The sequence below is a fragment of the Salmo salar genome, chromosome 08 (assembly GCF_965601325.2).
Source record: "Salmo salar chromosome 08, fSalSal1, whole genome shotgun sequence".
Taxonomy (NCBI): domain Eukaryota; kingdom Metazoa; phylum Chordata; class Actinopteri; order Salmoniformes; family Salmonidae; genus Salmo; species Salmo salar.
The window spans coordinates 42,665,001-42,687,500 of record NC_138298.1 but is presented as its reverse complement, the minus strand read 5'-3'; the positions used below and the strand labels follow the sequence as shown (position 1 = coordinate 42,687,500).

The following is a 22,500-nucleotide window of genomic DNA, read 5'->3' as shown; positions in this document are numbered from 1 at the left end:
TTAATATACTGTATTAATCAAACTTCACATTCTCATCCGTCTCAATACGCTAGCCAGATCAATACATTAATCAATACATTAATATACTGGTATTAATCAAACTTCACATTCTCATCTGTCTCAATACGCTAGCCAGATCAATACATTAATCAATACATTAATATACTGTATTAATCAAACTTCACATTCTCATCCGTCTCAATACGCTAGCCAGATCAATACATTAATCAATACATTAATATACTGTATTAATCAAACTTCACATTCTCATCCGTCTCAATACGCTAGCCAGATCAATACATTAATCAATACATTAATATACTGTATTAATCAAACTTCACATTCTCATCCGTCTCAATACGCTAGCCAGATCAATACATTAATATACTGTATTAATCAAACTTCACATTCTCATCTGTCTCAATACACTAGCCAGATCAATACATTAATCAATACTTTAATATACTGTATTAATCAAACTTCACATTCTCATCCGTCTCAATAAGCTAGCCAGATCAATACATTAATATACTGTATTAATCAAACTTCACATTCTCATCTGTCTCAATACACTAGCCAGATCAATACATTAATCAATACATTAACCAATAAACAAATGTGGCAATTCCTACATCATTAAAACAACCACTCAATCCATTAAACAACCGCTCAATCCATTAAACAACCGCTCAATCCATTAAACAACCGCTCAATCCATTAAACAACCGCTCAATCCATTAAACAACCGCTCAATCCATTAAACAACCACTCAATCCATTAAACAACCACTCAATCCATTAAACAACCACTCAATCCATTAAACAACCACTCAATCCATTAAACAACCACTCAATCCATTAAACAACCACTCAATCCATTAAACAACCACTCAATCCATTAAACAACCACTCAATCCATTAAACAACCACTCAATCCATTAAACAACCACTCAATCCATTAAACAACCACTCAATCCATTAAACAACCACTCAATCCATTAAACAACCACTCAATCCATTAAACAACCACTCAATCCATTAAACAACCACTCAATCCATTAAACAACCGCTCAATCCATTAAACAACCACTCAATCCATTAAACAACCACTCAATCCATTAAACAACCACTCAATCCATTAAACAACCGCTCAATCCATTAAACAACCACTCAATCCATTAAACAACCACTCAATCCATTAAACAACCACTCAATCAATCCAAAAATCAATCCATCAATCAATCAGCAATATTTATCAATACATTAAGTGAATCTATCAATACAGTCCGTCAATCAATCCATCCATCCATAACCCAGTGTAGTCCACAGCACCAGTGGTATCCTTACCTTCTCTGCTGGCCTGTACTCCGGGATGGTAATCTCTGACAACATCCTGGACACTGCTTCCTGTGACAGATCCTGCGGACAGACACGGGGTGGGGTCAAAAACCATTTCAATTCAGGAAGTGAACTGAAAGTTAAAACTCCAATTCTCTTCAATAGATTCCAATGGATTTGGAACTGAGCCCAACCCTGGAAAGACGACCTCGTTACTAGTGAAGGGGGGGTAATTCATTACATATCGTACGGTCCCTGGTAATTCATTACATATCGTACGGTCCCTGGTAATTCATTACATATCGTACGGTCCCTGGTAATTCATTACATATCGTATGGTCCCTGGTAATTCATTACATATCGTATGGTCCCTGGTAATTCATTACATATCGTATGGTCCCTGGTAATTCATTACATATCGTATGGTCCCTGGTAATTCATTACATATCGTATGGTCCCTGGTAATTCATTACATATCGTATGGTCCCTGGTAATTCATTACATATCGTATGGTCCCTGGTAATTCATTACATATCGTATGGTCCCTGGTAATTCATTACATATCGTATGGTCCCTGGTAATTCATTACATATCGTATGGTCCCTGGTAATTCATTACATATCGTATGGTCCCTGGTAATTCATTACATATCGTATGGTCCCTGGTAATTCATTACATATGGTATGGTCCCTGGTAATTCATTACATATGGTATGGTCCCTGGTAATTCATTACATATCGTATCGTACGGTCCCTGGTAATTCATTACATATCGTATCGTACGGTCCCTGGTAATTCATTACATATCGTATGGTGAGGTCCCTGGTAATTCATTACATATCGTACAGTCCCTGGTCCCTGGTAATTCATGACATATGGTACGGTCCCTGGTAATTCATTACATATGGTATGGTCCCTGGTAATTCATTACATATCGTACGGTCCCTGGTAATTCATTACATATCGTATGGTCCCTGGTAATTCATTACATATCGTACGGTCCCTGGTAATTCATTACATATCGTACGGTCCCTGGTAATTCATTACATATCGTATCGTACGGTCCCTGTTAATTCATTACATATCGTATGGTGAGGTCCCTGGTAATTCATTACATATCGTACGGTCCATGGTCCCTGGTAATTCATGACATATCGTATGGTCCCTGGTAATTCATTACATATCGTACGGTCCCTGGTAATTCATTACATATCGTACGGTCCCTGGTAATTCATTACATATCGTATGGTCCCTGGTAATTCATTACATATCGTATGGTCCCTGGTAATTCATTACATATCGTATGGTCCCTGGTAATTCATTACATATCGTACGGTCCCTGGTAATTCATTACATATCGTACGGTCCCTGGTAATTCATTACATATCGTATGGTGAGGTCCCTCAGTATGGTGATAATATGGTATGGTGGGGTCCCTGGTAATACCCAGCCCTACCAGTAACTGATTCATACTCTATACAGAGGAGAGATAGAGAGATAGTGAAAGAGAGATAGTGAAAGAGAGATAGATAGTCAGATAGAGAGAGACAGATATATATATAGGGATATAGAGAGAGTGTGTGTGTACCTTCTCTGAGTAGGGGATGTTGTAGATTTCAGCATAAAGCCGAGCTGCGCTCACAACAAAACTGAAGTGCCTGATGGGGGAAACAGAGGGAAATGAGAGTTAGAAATAATGGGGAGAAAATGGGAGGTCACCAACAGGTCAGTCTAGAGAGAGGGAAGAGCAGGGGTCACCAACAGGTCAATCTAGAGAGAGGAAGAGCAGGGGTCACCAACAGGTCAATCTAGAGAGAGAGGTGTAGAGCAGGGGTCACCAACAGGTCAATCTAGAGAGAGGAAGAGCAGGGGTCACCAACAGGTCAATCTAGAGAGAGGAAGAGCAGGGGTCACCAACAGGTCAATCTAGAGAGAGAGGAAGAGCAGGGGTCACCAACAGGTCAATCTAGAGAGAGGAAGAGCAGGGGTCACCAACAGGTCAATCTAGAGAGGGCTGTAGAGCAGGGGTCACCAACAGGTCAATCTAGAGAGGGCTGTAGAGCAGGGGTCACCAACAGGTCAATCTAGAGAGAGGGAAGAGCAGGGGTCACCAACAGGTCAATCTAGAGAGAGGAAGAGCAGGGGTCACCAACAGGTCAATCTAGAGAGAGGAAGAGCAGGGGTCACCAACAGGTCAATCTAGAGAGAGGAAGAGCAGGGGTCACCAACAGGTCAATCTAGAGAGAGGAAGAGCAGGGGTCACCAACAGGTCAATCTAGAGAGAGAGGAAGAGCAGGGGTCACCAACAGGTCAATCTAGAGAGAGGAGAGCAGGGGTCACCAACAGGTCAATCTAGAGAGAGGAGAGCAGGGGTCACCAACAGGTCAATCTAGAGAGAGGAAGAGCAGGGGTCACCAACAGGTCAATCTAGAGAGAGGAGAGCAGGGGTCACCAACAGGTCAATCTAGAGAGGGCGTAGAGCAGGGGTCACCAACAGGTCAATCTAGAGAGGGCTGTAGAGCAGGGGTCACCAACAGGTCAATCTAGAGAGAGGAAGAGCAGGGGTCACCAACAGGTCAATCTAGAGAGAGGGAGAGCAGGGGTCACCAACAGGTCAATCTAGAGAGAGGAGAGCAGGGGTCACCAACAGGTCAATCTAGAGAGAGGAAGAGCAGGGGTCACCAACAGGTCAATCTAGAGAGAGGAAGAGCAGGGGTCACCAACAGGTCAATCTAGAGAGAGGAAGAGCAGGGGTCACCAACAGGTCAATCTAGAGAGAGGAAGAGCAGGGGTCACCAACAGGTCAATCTAGAGAGAGGAAGAGCAGGGGTCACCAACAGGTCAATCTAGAGAGAGAGGAAGAGCAGGGGTCACCAACAGGTCAATCTAGAGAGGGCTGTAGAGCAGGGGTCACCAACAGGTCAATCTAGAGAGAGGAAGAGCAGGGGTCACCAACAGGTCAATCTAGAGAGAGAGGAAGAGCAGGGGTCACCAACAGGTCAATCTAAAGAGAGAGGAAGAGCAGGGGTCACCAACAGGTCAATCTAAAGAGAGAGGAAGAGCAGGGGTCACCAACAGGTCAATTTAGAGAGAGGTGTAGAGCAGGGGTCACCAACAGGTCAATCTAGAGAGAGGAAGAGCAGGGGTCACCAACAGGTCAATTCTGAAAGTACATGCAATTTTCAAACGTTCCACCGCAAACTGTCATAAACAAATAGTATAGCTAGTATACTTAGTATAGTATAGCTAGAATAATTAGTTTAGCTAGCAGCATAGCTAGTATAGCTAGCTGTATAGTTAGCAGTACAGCTAGTATAGCTAGCAACATTGCTAGTATAGTTATTATAGCTAGCAGTATAGCTAGTATAGTTATTATAGCTAGTGTAGTATAGCTAGAATATTTAGTATAGCTAGCAGCATAGCTAGTATAGCTAGCTGTATAGTTAGCAGTACAGCTAGTATAGCTAGCAGCATCGTTAATATAGCTAGCAGCATAGCAGCATAGCGAGTATAGCTAGCAGCATAGCTAGCAGCATAGCTAGTATAGCTAGAATAATTAGTATAGCTAGCATCATAGCTAGTACAGCTAGCAGCATAGCTAGTATAGGTAGTATAGCTAGCATCATAGCTAGTATAGCTACAATAATTAGTATAGCTAGCAGCATAGCTAGTATAGCTAGAATACATTAGCTATAGCTAGTATAGCTAGCATCATAGCTAGCAGTATAGCTAGCAGCATAGCTAGTATAGCTAGCAGCATAGCTAGTATAGCTAGCATCATAGCTAGTATAGCTAGCATCATAGCTAGTATAGCTAGAATAATTAGTATAGCTAGTATAGCTAGTATAGCTAGCAGCATAGCTAGTATAGCTAGAATAATTAGTATAGCTAGCAGCATAGCTAGTATAGCTAGCAGCATAGCTAGTATAGCTAGCATCATAGCTAGTATAGCTAGCAGCATAGCTAGTATAGCTAGCAGCATAGCTAGTATAGCTAGCATCATAGCTCGTATAGCTAGCATCATAGCTCGTATAGCTAGCATCATAGCTCGTATAGCTAGCATCATAGCTCGTATAGCTAGCATCATAGCTCGTATAGCTAGCATCATAGCTCGTATAGCTAGCAGCATAGCTAGTATAGCTAGCATCATAGCTAGTATCGTTGGTCTACTCACAGTGAGTCCTTCAGGTCAAACTCTATGGGAGACGGGGGTCGTTTAGGTGACTGCCAGAATAAACCTGCAGAACAAGGACAGAGATAAGAAGACTGGACAATATAACGGGCTGCAAAAGTCTTTGGTGTGTGTGTGTGTCTGTGTGTGTGTGTGTGTGTGTGTGTGTGTGTGTGTGTGTGTGTGTGTGTTTATTGACGGCAACAGGGAATCTATAGACAAAGATCAACAGAGAGAGATACTTACTGCCGTCCTTTAACCGGGTGTCCAGGGGGAAGGAGTGCAGCAGCTGTAGAGCCTACACACACACACACACACACACACACACACACACACACACACACACACACACACACACACACGGAAACAAGGTTATGGTGTGTGTGTGTCTGTGTGTGTCTCTTTGTGTGTCTACTGTCAGTGTGTGTGTGTGTGTCTCTTTGTGTCTATACTGTCAGTATGTGTGTGTGTGCTGTCAGTGTGTGTGTGTGTGTTGTGTGTGTGTGTGTGTGTGTGTGTGTGTGCTGTCAGTGTGTGTGTGTGTGTGTGTGTGTGTGTGTGTGTGTGTGTGTGTGTGTGTGTGTGTGTGTGTCTGCTGTCAGTGTGTGTGTGTGTGTGCTGTCAGTGTGTGTGTGTGCTGTCAGTGTGTGTGTGTCTCTGTGTCTATACTGTCAGTGTGTGTGTGTGCTGTCAGTGTGTGTGTGTCTCTGTGTCTATACTGTCAGTGTGTGTGTGTCTCTGTGTCTATACTGTCAGTGTGTGTGTGTCTCTGTGTCTATACTGTCAGTGTGTGTGTGCTGTCAGTGTGTGTGTGTCTCTGTGTCTATACTGTCAGTGTGTGTGTGCTGTCAGTGTGTGTGTGTCTCTGTGTCTATACTGTCAGTGTGTGTGTGCTGTCAGTGTGTGTGTGTGTGTGTGTGTGTGTGTGTGTGTGTGTGTGTGTGTGTGTGTGTGTGTGTGTGTGTGTGTGTGTGTGTGTGTGTGTCTCTGTGTCTATACTGTCAGTGTGTGTGTGTCTCTGTGTCTATACTGTCAGTGTGTGTGTGCTGTCAGTGTGTGTGTGTGTGTGTGTGTGTGTGTGTGTGGGGGGGGGTAATGTTACCTTTCTCTTGAAGTACTTGTCGAATTTGAGGCGTGCCAGAATGATACAGTGTTCCCATTGGCTGGGCCGTCGACTCAGCAACTTGACTACCTGGAACGCCCCCTCTAGAGTCTCCCTCTGCTGCATCCTCTACACACACACACACACACACACACACACACACACACACACACACACACACACACACACACACACACACACACACACACAGACGCAGAGACACACACAGACGCAGAGACGCACACAGACGCAGAGACGCACACAGACGCAGAGATGCACACACACACACACACACACAGATGCAGACGCAGACAGAGACACACACACACACACATACGCACAGACACACATCAAACACTGTGCAATTTTCTCCCCTATAATAATGAACAAATGTCCCACACCTCAGTGTTAATTACTGTCTGTCCCATATCTCAGTGTTAATTACTGTCTGTCCCATATCTCAGTCTTAATTACTGTCTGTCCCATATCTCAGTGTTAATTTACTGTCTGTCCCATATCTCAGTGTTAATTACTGTCTGTCCCATATCTCAGTGTTAATTTACTGTCTGTCCCATATCTCAGTGTTAATTACTGTCTGTCCCATATCTCAGTGTTAATTTACTGTCTGTTAACATCCCATATCTCAGTGTTAATTTACTGTCTGTCCCATATCTCAGTGTTAATTTACTGTCTGTCCCATATCTCAGTGTTAATTTACTGTCTGTGTCCCATATCTCAGTGTTAATTTACTGTCTGTCCCATATCTCAGTGTTAATTTACTGTCTGTTACTGTCTGTCCCATATCTCAGTGTTAATTTACTGTCTGTCCCATATCTCAGTGTTAATTTACTGTCTGTTAACATCCCATATCTCAGTGTTAATTTACTGTCTGTTACTATCTGTCCCATATCTCAGTGTTAATTAACTGTCTGTTACTGTCTGTCCCATATCTCAGTGTTAATTTACTGTCTGTTAACATCCCATATCTCAGTGTTAATTTACTGTCTGTCCCATATCTCAGTGTTAATTAACTGTCTGTTACTGTCTGTCCCATATCTCAGTGTTAATTTACTGTCTGTCCCATATCTCAGTGTTAATTTACTGTCTGTGTCCCATATCTCAGTGTTAATTTACTGTCTGTTAACATCCCATATCTCAGTGTTAATTTACTGTCTGTTACTGTCTGTCCCATATCTCAGTGTTAATTTACTGTCTGTTAACGTCCCATATCTCAGTGTTAATTTACTGTCTGTCCCATATCTCAGTGTTAATTTACTGTCTGTTAACGTCCCATATCTCAGTGTTAATTTACCAGGATTTCTGGAAAAAGCTGAACATTTAGGGAAAGTTACGGGAACTTTGCAACCCGAGTCATGAGTAGAAGCTGTTCCCACCTGTAGCACGGCTTCTGCTGAGGAGTGGGTCTGCCAGAACATATTATAGATGGTGGGCTTGTGGGCAAACGCACTCTCAAACTACAGACAGAGAGACAGAGGGAGAGAGGGAGAGAAAGACAGGGTGAGAGAGAGAAAGACGGAAAGGGAGAGAGAGACGGAAAGGGAGAGAGAGGAGAGAGAGAGTGAGAGAAAGACAGAAAGGGAGAGAGAGGGAGAGAAAGACAGAAAGGGAGAGAGGGAGAGAGAGGACAGAAAGGGAGAGAGAGGGAGAGAGGGAGAGAGAGGAGAGAAAGAAGAGAGAGAGAAAGACCGAAAGGGAGAGAGAGGGAGAGAAAGGGAGAGAGACAACAAATCAAAATGAAATCAAATGTTATTTGTCACGTGCTCCAAATACAATAAGTGTAGACCTCACCGTGTAATGCTGACTGACAAGCCCTTAACCAACAATGCAGTTCAAGAAATAGAGTTAAGAAAACATTAACTAAATAAACTAAAGTAAAAAATAAAAAAGTAACACTAAATAATAATAATGAAGCTATATACAGGCGGTACCGGTACCGACTCAGTGTGCGGGGGTACAGGTTAGTCGAGGTAATTTGTACATGTAGTCGGGGGGTAAAGTGACCATGCATAGACAATAAACAGCGAGTAGCAGCAGTGTAAAAACATGTGTAAATAGTCCGGGTGGCCATTTAAATAATTGTTCAGCAGTCTTGTGGCTTCTGGGTAGAAGCTGTGTTCAGGGTGTGGTGTCCTCAACATATTCTAGAACCCTCCATATTAGAATGGACCATAGCCAGTTAGATTAGTCCTATCACCTTGTCCCTTGCCCATTGGATGGTATGTTCTATAATAACCAGTTAGATTAGTCCTATCACCTTGTCCCTTGCCCATTGGATGGTATGTTCTATAATAACCAGTTATAATAGTCCTATCACCTTGTCCCTTGCCCATTGGATGGTGTGTTCTATAATAACCAGTTATAATAGTCCTATCACCTTGTCCCTTGCCCATTGGATGGTGTGTTCTATAATAACCAGTCATAATAGTCCTATCACCTTGTCCCTTGCCCATTGGATGGTGTGTTCTATAATAACCAGTTAGATTAGTCCTATCACCTTGTCCCTTGCCCATTGGATGGTGTGTTCTATAATAACCAGTTAGATTAGTCCTATCACCTTGTCCCTTGCCCATTGGATGGTGTGTTCTATAATAACCAGTCATAATAGTCCTATCACCTTGTCCCTTGCACATTGGATGGTGTGTTCTATAATAACCAGTTAGATTAGTCCTATCACCTTGTCCCTTGCCCATTGGATGGTGTGTTCTATAATAACCAGTTAGATTAGTCCTATCACCTTGTCCCTTGCCCATTGGATGGTGTGTTCTATAATAACCAGTTAGATTAGTCCTATCACCTTGTCCCTTGCCCATTGGATGGTGTGTTCTATAATAACCAGTTATAATAGTCCTATCACCTTGTCCCTTGCCCATTGGATGGTGTGTTCTATAATAACCAGTTATAATAGTCCTATCACCTTGTCCCTTGCCCATTGGATGGTGTGTTCTATAATAACCAGTCATAATAGTCCTATCACCTTGTCCCTTGCCCATTGGATGGTATGTTCTATAATAACCAGTTAGATTAGTCCTATCACCTTGTCCCTTGCCCATTGGATGGTGTGTTCTATAATAACCAGTTAGATTAGTCCTATCACCTTGTCCCTTGCCCATTGGATGGTGTGTTCTATAATAACCAGTTAGATTAGTCCTATCACCTTGTCCCTTGCCCATTGGATGGTGTGTTCTATAATAACCAGTTAGATTAGTCCTATCACCTTGTCCCTTGCCCATTGGATGGTGTGTTCTATAATAACCAGTTAGATTAGTCCTATCACCTTGTCCCTTGCCCATTGGATGGTATGTTCTATAATAACCAGTTAGATTAGTCCTATCACCTTGTCCCTTGCCCATTGGATGGTGTGTTCTATAATAACCAGTTAGATTAGTCCTATCACCTTGTCCCTTGCCCATTGGATGGTATGTTCTATAATAACCAGTCATAATAGTCCTATCACCTTGTCCCTTGCCCATTGGATGTTCTGTAATAACCAGTTATAATAGTCCTATCACCTTGTCCCTTGCCCATTGGATGTTCTGTAATAACCAGTTATAATAGTCCTATCACCTTGTCCCTTGCCCATTGGATGGTATGTTCTATAATAACCAGTTATAATAGTCCTATCACCTTGTCCCTTGCCCATTGGATGTTCTGTAATAACCAGTTAGATTAGTCCTATCACCTTGTCCCTTGCCCATTGGATGGTGTGTTCTATAATAACCAGTCATAATAGTCCTATCACCTTGTCCCTTGCCCATTGGATGGTGTGTTCTATTATAACCAGTTATAATAGTCCTATCACCTTGTCCCTTGCCCATTGGATGGTATGTTCTATAATAACCAGTTAGATTAGTCCTATCACCTTGTCCCTTGCCCATTGGATGGTGTGTTCTATAATAACCAGTTAGATTAGTCCTATCACCTTGTCCCTTGCCCATTGGATGGTGTGTTCTATAATAACCAGTCATAATAGTCCTATCACCTTGTCCCTTGCCCATTGGATGGTGTGTTCTATAATAACCAGTTAGATTAGTCCTATCACCTTGTCCCTTGCCCATTGGATGGTGTGTTCTATAATAACCAGTTAGATTAGTCCTATCACCTTGTCCCTTTCCCATTGGATGGTGTGTTCTATAATAACCAGTTAGATTAGTCCTATCACCTTGTCCCTTGCCCATTGGATGGTGTGTTCTATAATAACCAGTCATAATAGTCCTATCACCTTGTCCCTTGCCCATTGGATGGTGTGTTCTATAATAACCAGTCATAATAGTCCTATCACCTTGTCCCTTGCCCATTGGATGGTGTGTTCTATAATAACCAGTTAGATTAATCGTATCACCTTGTCCCTTGCCCATTGGATGGTGTGTTCTATAATAACCAGTTATAATAGTCCTATCACCTTGTCCCTTGCCCATTGGATGGTGTGTTCTATAATAACCAGTTAGATTAGTCCTATCACCTTGTCCCTTGCCCATTGGATGGTGTGTTCTATAATAACCAGTCATAATAGTCCTATCACCTTGTCCCTTGCCCATTGGATGGTGTGTTCTATAATAACCAGTTAGATTAATCGTATCACCTTGTCCCTTGCCCATTGGATGGTGTGTTCTATAATAACCAGTTATAATAGTCGTATCACCTTGTCCCTTGCCCATTGGATGGTGTGTTCTATAATAACCAGTTAGATTAGTCCTATCACCTTGTCCCTTGCCCATTGGATGGTGTGTTCTATAATAACCAGTTAGATTAGTCCTATCACCTTGTCCCTTGCCCATTGGATGGTGTGTTCTATAATAACCAGTCATAATAGTCCTATCACCTTGTCCCTTGCCCATTGGATGGTGTGTTCTATAATAACCAGTTAGATTAGTCCTATCACCTTGTCCCTTGCCCATTGGATGGTGTGTTCTATAATAACCAGTTAGGACTAATCTATCACCTTGTCCCTTGCCCATTGGATGTTCTGTAATAACCAGTTAGATTAGTCCTATCACCTTGTCCCTTGCCCATTGGATGGTGTGTTCTATAATAACCAGTTAGATTAGTCCTATCACCTTGTCCCTTGCCCATTGGATGGTGTGTTCTATAATAACCAGTTAGATTAGTCCTATCACCTTGTCCCTTGCCCATTGATTGGATGGTGTGTTCTATAATAACCAGTTATAATAGTCCTATCACCTTGTCCCTTGCCCATTGGATGGTATGTTCTATAATAACCAGTTATAATAGTCCTATCACCTTGTCCCTTGCCCATTGGATGGTATGTTCTATAATAACCAGTCATAATAGTCCTATCACCTTGTCCCTTGCCCATTGGATGGTATGTTCTATAATAACCAGTTATAATAGTCCTATCACCTTGTCCCTTGCCCATTGGATGGTGTGTTCTATAACAACCAGTTAGATTAGTCCTATCACCTTGTCCCTTGCCCATTGGATGGTGTGTTCTATAATAACCAGTTATAATAGTCCTATCACCTTGTCCCTTGCCCATTGGATGGTGTGTTCTATAACAGCAGGGAAAGACTTGAGGGTGCAGAACGGAATCTCCTCTTCTGGTGGGTCCCTCTGTCAATACACAAAGATATGGACAATCAAAAACACAGGCATCTGGTAATACATGGCTGGTACGACCAATGAGAGAGACAGACAGACAGACAAACAGAGAGGCAGACAGACAGACAGACAGAGAGGCAGACAGACAGACAGACAGACAGACAGACAGACAGACAGACAGACAGACAGACAGACAGACAGACAGAGAGGCAGACAGAGAGGCAGACAGAGAGGCAGACAGAGAGGCAGACAGACAGACAGACAGAGAGGCAGACAGACAGACAGACAGACAGACAGACAGACAGACAGGCAGGCAGACAGGCAGGCAGACAGACAGGCAGGCGCAGACAGACAGACAGACAGACAGACAGACAGACAGACAGACAGACAGACAGACAGACAGACAGACAGACAGACAGACAGACAGACAGACAGGCGGTACGTACATGGCTGTTGTAAGACTCGGTCAGGTTGGGCACGATGATCTCCGTGTGTCCTTTGGTTCCCATGGTACCGGAATCCAGAAGAGCCTTCTGATTGGATACACTGCGGCTGTGGGGTTAACCAAATCAGAGAGAGGCGAAACATGATCAATTAGTGTTGATTAATAATCCCAGTTTATCCCCTTTCCCCCCCTTCAATTCAATAAGGAAAACATTATTTATCCCTGAGGTGCAGTTACTTTGGCCACGTGAGTCTACAACAACAATATATACAACATACCACAACTATTCTGCAATAGGTTGACCTACCCAACCAACCAATCAGATGTATTGATCAGTCTGTGTGGTGGATAGCAGTAGGTTGACCTACCCAACCAACCAATCAGATGTATTGATCAGTCTGTGTGGTGGATAGCAGTAGGTTGACCTACCCAACCAACCAATCAGATGTATTGATCAGTCTGTGAGGTGGACAGCAGTAGGTTGACCTACCCAACCAACCAATCAGATGTATTGATCAGTCTGTGTGGTGGATAGCAGTAGGTTGACCTACCCAACCAACCAATCAGATGTATTGATCAGTCTGTGTGGTGGATAGCAGTAGGTTGACCTACCCAACCAATCAGATGTATTGATCAGTCTGTGTGGTGGATAGCAGTAGGTTGACCTACCCAACCAACCAATCAGATGTATTGATCAGTCTGTGTGGTGGATAGCAGTAGGTTGACCTACCCAACCAACCAATCAGATGTATTGATCAGTCTGTGTGGTGGATAGCAGTAGGTTGACCTACCCAACCAAGGAGACAACCAATCAGATGTATTGATCAGTCTGTGCGGTGGATAGCAGTAGGTTGACCTACCCAACCAACCAATCAGATGTATTGATCAGTCTGTGCGGTGGATAGCAGTAGGTTGACCTACCCAACCAACCAATCAGATGTATTGATCAGTCTGTGTGGTGGATAGCAGTAGGTTGACCTACCCAACCAACCAATCAGATGTATTGATCAGTCTGTGTGGTGGATAGCAGTAGGTTGACCTACCCAACCAACCAATCAGATGTATTGATCAGTCTGTGTGGTGGATAGCAGTAGGTTGACCTACCCAACCAACCAATCCGATGTATTGATCAGTCTGTGTGGTGGATAGCAGTAGGTTGACCTACCCAACCAACCAATCAGATGTATTGATCAGTCTGTGTGGTGGATAGCAGTAGGTTGACCTACCCAACCAACCAATCAGATGTATTGATCAGTCTGTGTGGTGGATAGCAGTAGGTTGACCTACCCAACCAACCAATCAGATGTATTGATCAGTCTGTGTGGTGGATAGCAGTAGGTTGACCTACCCAACCAACCAATCAGATGTATTGATCAGTCTGTGTGGTGGATAGCAGTAGGTTGACCTACCCAACCAACCAATCAGATGTATTGATCAGTCTGTGTGGTGGATAGCAGTAGGTTGACCTACCCAACCAACCAATCAGATGTATTGATCAGTCTGTGTGGTGGATAGCAGTAGGTTGACCTACCCAACCAACCAATCAGATGTATTGATCAGTCTGTGTGGTGGATAGCAGTAGGTTGACCTACCCAACCAACCAATCAGATGTATTGATCAGTCTGTGTGGTGGATAGCAGTAGGTTGACCTACCCACCAACCAATCAGATGTATTGATCAGTCTGTGTGGTGGATAGCAGTAGGTTGACCTACCCAACCAACCAATCAGATGTATTGATCAGTCTGTGTGGTGGATAGCAGTAGGTTGACCTACCCAACCAACCAATCAGATGTATTGATCAGTCTGTGTGGTGGATAGCAGTAGGTTGACCTACCCAACCAACCAATCAGATGTATTGATCAGTCTGTGTGGTGGATAGCAGTAGGTTGACCTACCCAACCAACCAATCAGATGTATTGATCAGTCTGGGGGGGGTCGCTGGGTGCGTGGGGCAGTCGGGGGCTGGCTGGAGATGTGTCTGTGTGGTGGTGTGAGTTGTGTGGCTTGGGCTGTGTGTTCGTTGTTGGTTCTGGGTGTGGTGGATAGCAGTAGGTTGACCTACCCAACCAACCAATCAGATGTATTGATCAGTCTGTGTGGTGGATAGCAGTAGGTTGACCTACCCAACCAACCAATCAGATGTATTGATCAGTCTGTGTGGTGGATAGCAGTAGGTTGACCTACCCAACCAACCAATCAGATGTATTGATCAGTCTGTGTGGTGGACAGCAGTAGGTTGACCTACCCAACCAACCAATCAGATGTATTGATCAGTCTCCTACCCATTGCTGTAGCGGGGCGAACTTCCCCGTCAGGGCCTTGAGGACCTCCTGACTGGCGATGCCCCCCACCGCCGCGGACAACGGAGGGAGAGAACCCTGCGCCGTTCTGGACAGACAACACACCAACTCACTATTCACTGGAGCCTGGAGAGAGGAGAGAGGAGAGAGGAGAGACGGGAGAGGAGGATGAGGAGAGAGGAGAGAGGAGGAGAGAGGAGAGAGGAGAGAGGAGAGGGAGGAGGATGGGAGAGGAGAGAGGAGAGAGGAGAGAGGAGAGAGGGAGGATGGGAGAGGAGAGAGGGGAGAGGAGAGAGGGGAGACGGGAGTGGATGAGGAGAGAGGGAAAGACAGGAGAGGAGAGAGGAGGAGGACGGGAGAGGGAGGAAGAGGGGAGGACGGGAGAGGGATGGGAAAGAGGAGAGGACGGGAGAGGGAGGGAGAGAGGGAGGGACGTGGAGAGGAGAGAGGGGAGGATGGAGAGAGGAGAGACGGGAGTGGAGAGGAGAGAGGGAAGGACGGGAGAGGAGAGAGGAGAGGGAGAGAGGGGAGGACGGGAGAGGAGAGAGAGAAGGACAGGAGAGGAGAGAGGAGAGGGAGAGCGGGAGGGAGAGAGGAGAGAGAGAAGGACAGGAGAGGAGAGAGGGGAGGGATGGGAGGGAGGGAGAGAGGAGAGAGGGGAGGACGGGAGAGGAGAGAGGAGAGGGAGAGAGGGGAGGACAGGAGAGGAGAGAGGAGAGGGAGAGAGAGAAGGACAGGAGCGGAGAGAGGGAGGGAGAGAGGAGAGAGAGAAGGACAGGAGAGGAGAGAGGGAGGGAGAGAGGAGAGGGAGGGAGAGAAGAGAGGGAGGGAGAGAAGAGAGAGGGAGGGAGGAGAGGGAGAGAGGAGAGGGAGAGAGGAGAGAGAGAAGGACAGGAGAGGAGAGGAGGGAGGGGAGAGGAGGGAGGGAGAGGAGGAGAGAGAGAAAGGACAGGAGAGGAGAGAGGAGAGGGAGAGAGGGAGGGAGAGAGGAGAGAGAGAAGGACAGGAGAGGAGAGAGGGAGGGAGAGAGGAGAGAGAGAAGGACAGGAGAGGAGAGAGGGAGGGAGAGAGAGAAGAGAGAGGGAGGGAGAGAAGAGAGAGGGAGGGAGGAGAGGGAGAGAGGAGAGGGAGAGAGGAGAGAGAGAAGGACAGGAGAGGAGAGAGGGAGGGAGAGAGGGAGGGAGAGGGAGAGAAGAGAGAGGGAGGGAGAGAAGAGAGAGGGAGGGAGAGAAGAGAGGGAGGGAAAGAGGGGAGGACGGGAGAGGAGAGAGAGAAGGACAGGAGAGGAGAGAGGAGAGGGAGAGAGGGAGGGGAGAGAGGAGAGAGAGAAGGACAGGAGAGGAGAGAGGAGAGGGAGAGAGGGAGGGAGAGAGGAGAGAGAGAAGGACAGGAGAGGAGAGAGGAGAGGGAGAGAGAGAAGGACAGGAGAGGAGAGAGGAGAGGGAGAGAGAGAAGGACAGGAGAGGAGAGAGGGAGGGAGAGGAGAGAGAGAAGGACAGGAGAGGAGAGAGGGAGGGGAGAGGAGAGGGAGGTGAGAAGAGAGAGGGAGGGAGAGAAGAGAGAGGGCGGGAGGAGAGGGAGAGAGGAGAGGGAGAGAGGAGAGGGAGAGAGGAGAGAGAGAAGGACAGGAGAGGAGAGAGGAGAGGGAGAGAGGGAGGGAGAGAGGAGAGAGAGAAGGACAGGAGAGGAGAGAGGAGAGGGAGAGAGGGAGGGAGAGAGGAGAGAGAGAAGGACAGGAGAGGAGAGAGGGAGGGAGAGAGGAGAGAGAGAGGGAGAGGAGAGGAGAGAGGGAGGGAGAGAAGAGAGAGGGAGGGAGAGAAGAGAGAGGGAGGGAGGAGAGGGAGAGAGGAGAGGGAGAGAGGAGAGAGAGAAGGACAGGAGAGGAGAGAGGGAGGGAGAGAGGGAGGGAGAGGGAGAGAAGAGAGAGGGAGGGAGAGAAGAGAGAGGGAGGGAGAGAAGAGAGAGGGAGGGAGAGAGGAGAGGGAGAGGGAGGAGAGGACGGCAGTGTCACGAGTGTGAGTGTGAGTGTGCGCACCTAAGTGCCACAGTGTGTGTAGATGAAACACTCACTCTGGTTGTCAAGGTGAGGTTGACTTCCTCTGTTAGTTTGACCAGAACCTCCGCATCCTGACAGCACCTGGAGAGAACAACCAATCACAACCAGCTTTACAGGAAGTAGAGGCTAGGGACCAACCAGCTATACAGGAAGTAGGGGCTCTTTACAGGAAGTAGAGGCTAGGGACCAACCAGCTATACAGGAAGTAGGGGCTAGGGACCAACCAGCTATAGAGGAAGTAGAGGCTAGGGACCAACCAGCTATACAGGAAGTAGGGGCTAGGGACCAACCAGCTATAGAGGAAGTAGGGCCTAGAGACCAGCCAGCTATACAGGAAGTAGAGGCTAGGGACCAACCAGCTATACAGGAAGTAGGGCCTAGAGACCAGCCAGCTATACAGGAAGTAGAAGCTAGGGACCAACCAGCTATAGAGGAAGTGGGGGCTAGGGACCAACGAGCTATACAGGAAGTAGAGGCTAGGGACCAACCAGCTTTAGAGGAAGTAGGGGCTAGGAACCAACCAGCTATACAGGAAGTAGGGACTGGGAGGAGGGGCCGGGGGGAGGGGCTAGGGAGTAGGGGGAGGGGGAAGGGGCTAGGTGGAGGGACTAGGGACTAGAGGGTAGGGACTAGGGGGTAGAGGGTAGGGACTAGGGGTTGTGTTACCCGATATTGGGCAGTCTGTTGTGTTGCTCCTGGAAGGCATCGAGAGCCAGCATGGCGGTGTGGATCTGCAGCGGGGCCTGAGGGACACATTCACAATGGACAAAACAGGAAACTGCTCAGAGACGGCTCCAACACACAGCAGAGCAAAACACACCTTCACACAGGAGCTGACCTATGACCTCTCACCTCTGGTTTGCTGAAGTCGGGAGTCAGGACCCGAGGCTCAGACAGCTGCTGCTCCATCGTCTCCTGAAGAACACAGAGACACACGGACAGAGGGACACGGACAAAGGGACACGGACAGAGGGACACGGACAGAGGGACACGGACAGAGGGACACGGACAGAGACACACGGACAGAGGGACACGGACAGAGACACACGGACAGAGGGACACGGACAGAGACGTTTCAGGAAAAGACCACTGCAAACAGTCTTGTGGTGTTTCATTAGTCCACTGTTGATATCAGCCCCAAAACAATCAGCAAGCAACTTGTTGACGCAGCACGACGCAGAACGACGCAGAACGACGCAGTACGACGCAGAACGACGCAGAACGACGCAGTACGACGCAGTACGACGCAGAACGACGCAGCACGACGCAGAACGACGCAGAACGACGCAGAACGACGCAGCACGACGCAGAACGACGCAGCACGACGCAGCACGACGCAGAACGACGCAGAACGACGCAGAACGACGCAGTACGACGCAGAACGACGCAGAACGACGCAGAACGACGCAGTACGACGCAGTACGACGCAGTACGACGCAGAACGACGCAGAACGACGCAGAACGACGCAGTACGACGCAGAACGACGCAGAACGACGCAGAACGACGCAGAACGACGCAGTACGACGCAGTACGACGCAGTACGACGCAGAACGACACAGAACGACGCAGAACGACGCAGTACGACGCAGAACGACGCAGAACGACGCAGAACGACGCAGAACGACGCAGTACGACGCAGAACGACGCAGAACGACGCAGTACGACGCTTTCTGGAAACTAAATCTGGACAACTTGATTACTGACAGGCAAAACATTTCGGGACTGTATCACCAGCAGACTAATATATATTTATATTAAAGATGGAATTTTCCTTTAAGTGTAAAGCATTTAAAAAGCATTATGTCATTTATGGACGTCGTGTTGTGGTTGTGTGGTGGTTGTGTTGTGGTCGTGTTGTGTTGTGGTTGTGTGGTGGTTGTGTTGTGGTCGTGTTGTGTTGTGGTTGTGTGGTGGTTGTGTTGTGGTCGTGTTGTGGTTGTGTTGTGGTTGTGTTGTGGTTGTGTGGTGGTTGTGTTGTGGTCGTGTTATGGTCGTGTTATGGTCGTGTTGTGTTGTGGTTGTGTTGTGGTTGTGTTGTGGTTGTGTGGTGGTTGTGTTATGGTCGTGTTATGGTCGTGTTGTGTTGTGGTTGTGTTGTGGTTGTGTTATGGTCGTGTTATGGTCGTGTTGTGTTGTGGTTGTGTTGTGGTTGTGTTGTGGTTGTGTTATGGTCGTGTTATGGTCGTGTTATGGTCGTGTGGTGGTCGTGTGGTGGTCGTGTTATGGTCGTGTTGTGGTTGTGGTTGTGTTGTGGTTGTGTGGTGGTTGTGTGGTGGTTGTGTGGTGGTTGTGTGGTGGTTGTGTTGCGGTCGTGTTGCGGTCGTGTTGCGGTCGTGTTGCGGTCGTGTGGCGGTCGTGTTGCGGTCGTGTGGCGGTCGTGTGGCGGTCGTGTGGCGGTCGTGTTGTGGTCGTGTTGTGGTCGTGTGGTGGTTGTGTTATGGTTGTGTGGTGGTTGTGGTGTGGTTGTATTGCGGTTGTGTTGCGGTTGTGTTGCGGTTGTGTGGTGGTTGTGTGGTGGTTGTGTTGTGTTGTGTGGTGGTTGTGTGGTGGTTGTGTTGTGGTTGTGTTGTGGTTGTGTTGTGGTTGTGGTTGTGTTGTGGTTGTGTTGTGGTTGTGTTATGGTTGTGTGGTGGTTGTGGTTGTGTTGTGGTTGTGTTGTGGTTGTGTTATGGTTGTGTTGTGGTTGTGGTGTGGTTGTGTTGTGGTTGTGGTGTGGTTGTGGTGTGGTTGTGGTGTGGTTGTGGTGTGGTCGTGTTGTGGTCGTGTGGTGGTTGTGTTGTGGTTGTGGTGTGGTTGTGTTGTGGTTGTGTTGTGGTTCGTGTTGTGGTCGTGTTGTGGTCGTGTTGTGGTTGTGGTGTGGTCGTGTTGTGGTCGTGTTGTGGTTGTGTTGTGGTTGTGTTGTGGTCGTGTTGTGGTTGTGTTGTGGTTGTGTTGTGGTTGTGTTGTGGTCGTGGTGTGGTTGTGGTGTGGTTGTGGTGTGGTTGTGGTGTGGTTGTGTTGTGGTTGTGGTGTGTTTGTGGTGTGGTTGTGAACTTACGAAGCTGTATGTTCTGGGGGTTTTGACCAGCAGGAAGAAGCCTCCATGTGCATAGGGCTGCAGACAGGACGTGTCCCCTATGGTGAAACTGTAGGGAGAGAGGACTGGCACACACACACTACTATCAACAATAATACAAGACTACTACCCTGTGACCTGTCATAGGACTGTCGTATCAGTACCTGTGACCTGTCATAAACCTGTCGTATCAGTACCTGTGACCTGTCATAAGCCTGTCCTATCAGTACCTGTGACCTGTCATAAGACTGTCCTAGCAGTACCTGTGACCTGTCATAAACCTGTCCTATCAGTACCTGTGACCTGTCATAAGCCTGTCCTATCAGTACCTGTGACCTGTCATAAACCTGTCCTATCAGTACCTGTGACCTGTCATAAGCCCGTCCTATCAGTGCCTGTGACCTGTCATAAACCTGTCCTATCAGTACCTGTGACCTGTCATAAGCCTGTCCAATCAGTACCTGTGACCTGTCATAAGCCCGTCCTATCAGTACCTGTGACCTGTCATAAGCCTGTCGTATCAGTACCTGTGACCTGTCATAAGCCCGTCCTATCAGTACCTGTGACCTGTCATAAGCACGTCCTATCAGTACCTGTGACCTGTCATAAGCCTGTCCTATCAGTACCTGTGACCTGTCATAAGCCCGTCCTATCAGTGCCTGTGACCTGTCATAAGCCCGTCGTATCAGTACCTGTGACCTGTCATAAGCCCGTCCTATCAGTACCTGTGACCTGTCATAAGCACGTCCTATCAGTACCTGTGACCTGTCATAAGCCTGTCCTATCAATACCTGTGACCTGTCATAAGCCTGTCCTATCAGTACCTGTGACCTGTCATAAGCCTGTCCTATCAGTACCTGTGACCTGTCATAAGCCCGTCCTATCAGTGCCTGTGACTTGTCATAAGCCCGTTGTATCAGTACCTGTGACCTGTCGTGCGGTGCCGTTCAGTGAGTCCATGCCGTTGACCTCTCTGAAGAGAACGCTCTGTCCAGTCTGGAGGCCGTGGGTCCTGCTGTCCATACAGGTTACCACCCCTGGGTTACCCTGCAGATCAGAGGTCAGAGGTCAGAGACGAGGGAGGGTGTGTGTGTGTGTGTGTGTGTGTGTCTGTCTGTACCTGTGTGATGTTCTGGATAAACATCTCCTTGGCTTCCTCTCCCGTGGGGTCCGACACCTCAAACTGGTCCCCGAAGTCACAGAACACTCTCACACAGATCCCATACGCGTCACATCCAATGAACTGCAAGGAAACAGAGACATCATGCTTTTAGTTCCTGGGGGGAGGTCTGACCCTGATAGGAGGGTCTAGAGGTCTGACCCTGATAGGAGGGTCTAGAGGTCTGACCCTGATAGGAGGGTCTAGAGGTCTCACCCTGATAGGAGGGTCTAGAGGTCTCACCCTGATAGGAGGGTCTAGAGGTCTGACCCTGATAGGAGGGTCTAGAGGTCTCACCCTGATAGGAGGGTCTAGAGGTCTCACCCTGATAGGAGGGTCTAGAGGTCTCACCCTGATAGGAGGGTCTCGAGGTCTGACCCTGATAGGAGGGTCTAGAGGTCTCACCCTGATAGGAGGGTCTAGAGGTCTCACCCTGATAGGAGGGTCTAGAGGTCTGACCCTGATAGGAGGGTCTAGAGGTCTCACCCTGATAGGAGGGTCTAGAGGTCCTCACCCTGATAGGAGGGTCTAGAGGTCTCACCCTGATAGGAGGGTCTAGAGGTCTCACCCTGATAGGAGGGTCTAGAGGTCTGACCCTGATAGGAGGGTCTAGAGGTCTGACCCTGATAGGAGGGTCTAGAGGTCTGACCCTGATAGGAGGGTCTAGAGGTCTCACCCTGATAGGAGGGTCTAGAAGTCTGACCCTGATAGGAGGGTCTAGAGGTCTCACCCTGATAGGAGGGTCTAGAGGTCTCACCCTGATAGGAGGGTCTAGAGGTCTCACCCTGATAGGAGGGTCTAGAGGTCTGACCCTGATAGGAGGGTCTAGAGGTCTCACCCTGATAGGAGGGTCTAGAGGTCTCACCCTGATAGGAGGGTCTCTAGAGGTCTGACCCTGATAGGAGGGTCTAGAGGTCTCACCCTGATAGGAGGGTCTAGAGGTCTGACCCCGATAGGAGGGTCTAGAGGTCTGACCCTGATAGGAGGGTCTAGAGGTCTGACCCTGATAGGAGGGTCTAGAGGTCTGACCCTGATAGGAGGGTCTAGAGGTCTGACCCTGATAGGAGGGTCAGAGGTCTGACCCTGATAGGAGGGTCTAGAGGTCTGACCCTGATAGGAGGGTCTAGAGGTCTGACCCTGATAGGAGGGTCTAGAGGTCTGACCCTGATAGGAGGGTCTAGAGGTCTGACCCTGATAGGAGGGTCTAGAGGTCTGACCCTGATAGGAGGGTCTAGAGGTCTCACCCTGATAGGAGGGTCTAGAGGTCTGACCCTGATAGGAGGGTCTAGAGGTCTGA

The 22,500-nt window shown here is 47.3% G+C and overlaps 1 protein-coding gene across 1 annotated transcript in view; it reads right to left on the bottom strand.

Annotated features, from left to right (window-relative positions):
• LOC123738253 (ubiquitin-like modifier-activating enzyme 6) overlaps positions 1-22,500 on the bottom strand; it is a 41,472-nt gene that overhangs the window by 9,114 nt on the left and 9,858 nt on the right. The window contains exons 8-22 of the mRNA XM_082978298.1: positions 21,165-21,287; positions 20,968-21,091; positions 20,027-20,130; positions 17,841-17,903; positions 17,655-17,731; positions 17,003-17,069; positions 14,912-15,058; positions 12,633-12,746; positions 12,109-12,198; positions 8,004-8,084; positions 6,610-6,738; positions 5,754-5,805; positions 5,511-5,574; positions 2,925-2,994; positions 1,347-1,418 (exon numbers count right to left, since the gene is read on the bottom strand). Coding sequence (XP_082834424.1) covers positions 1,347-1,418; positions 2,925-2,994; positions 5,511-5,574; positions 5,754-5,805; positions 6,610-6,738; positions 8,004-8,084; positions 12,109-12,198; positions 12,633-12,746; positions 14,912-15,058; positions 17,003-17,069; positions 17,655-17,731; positions 17,841-17,903; positions 20,027-20,130; positions 20,968-21,091; positions 21,165-21,287 — 1,377 coding nt within the window. The remainder of the gene's footprint in view (positions 1-1,346; positions 1,419-2,924; positions 2,995-5,510; positions 5,575-5,753; positions 5,806-6,609; positions 6,739-8,003; positions 8,085-12,108; positions 12,199-12,632; positions 12,747-14,911; positions 15,059-17,002; positions 17,070-17,654; positions 17,732-17,840; positions 17,904-20,026; positions 20,131-20,967; positions 21,092-21,164; positions 21,288-22,500) is intronic.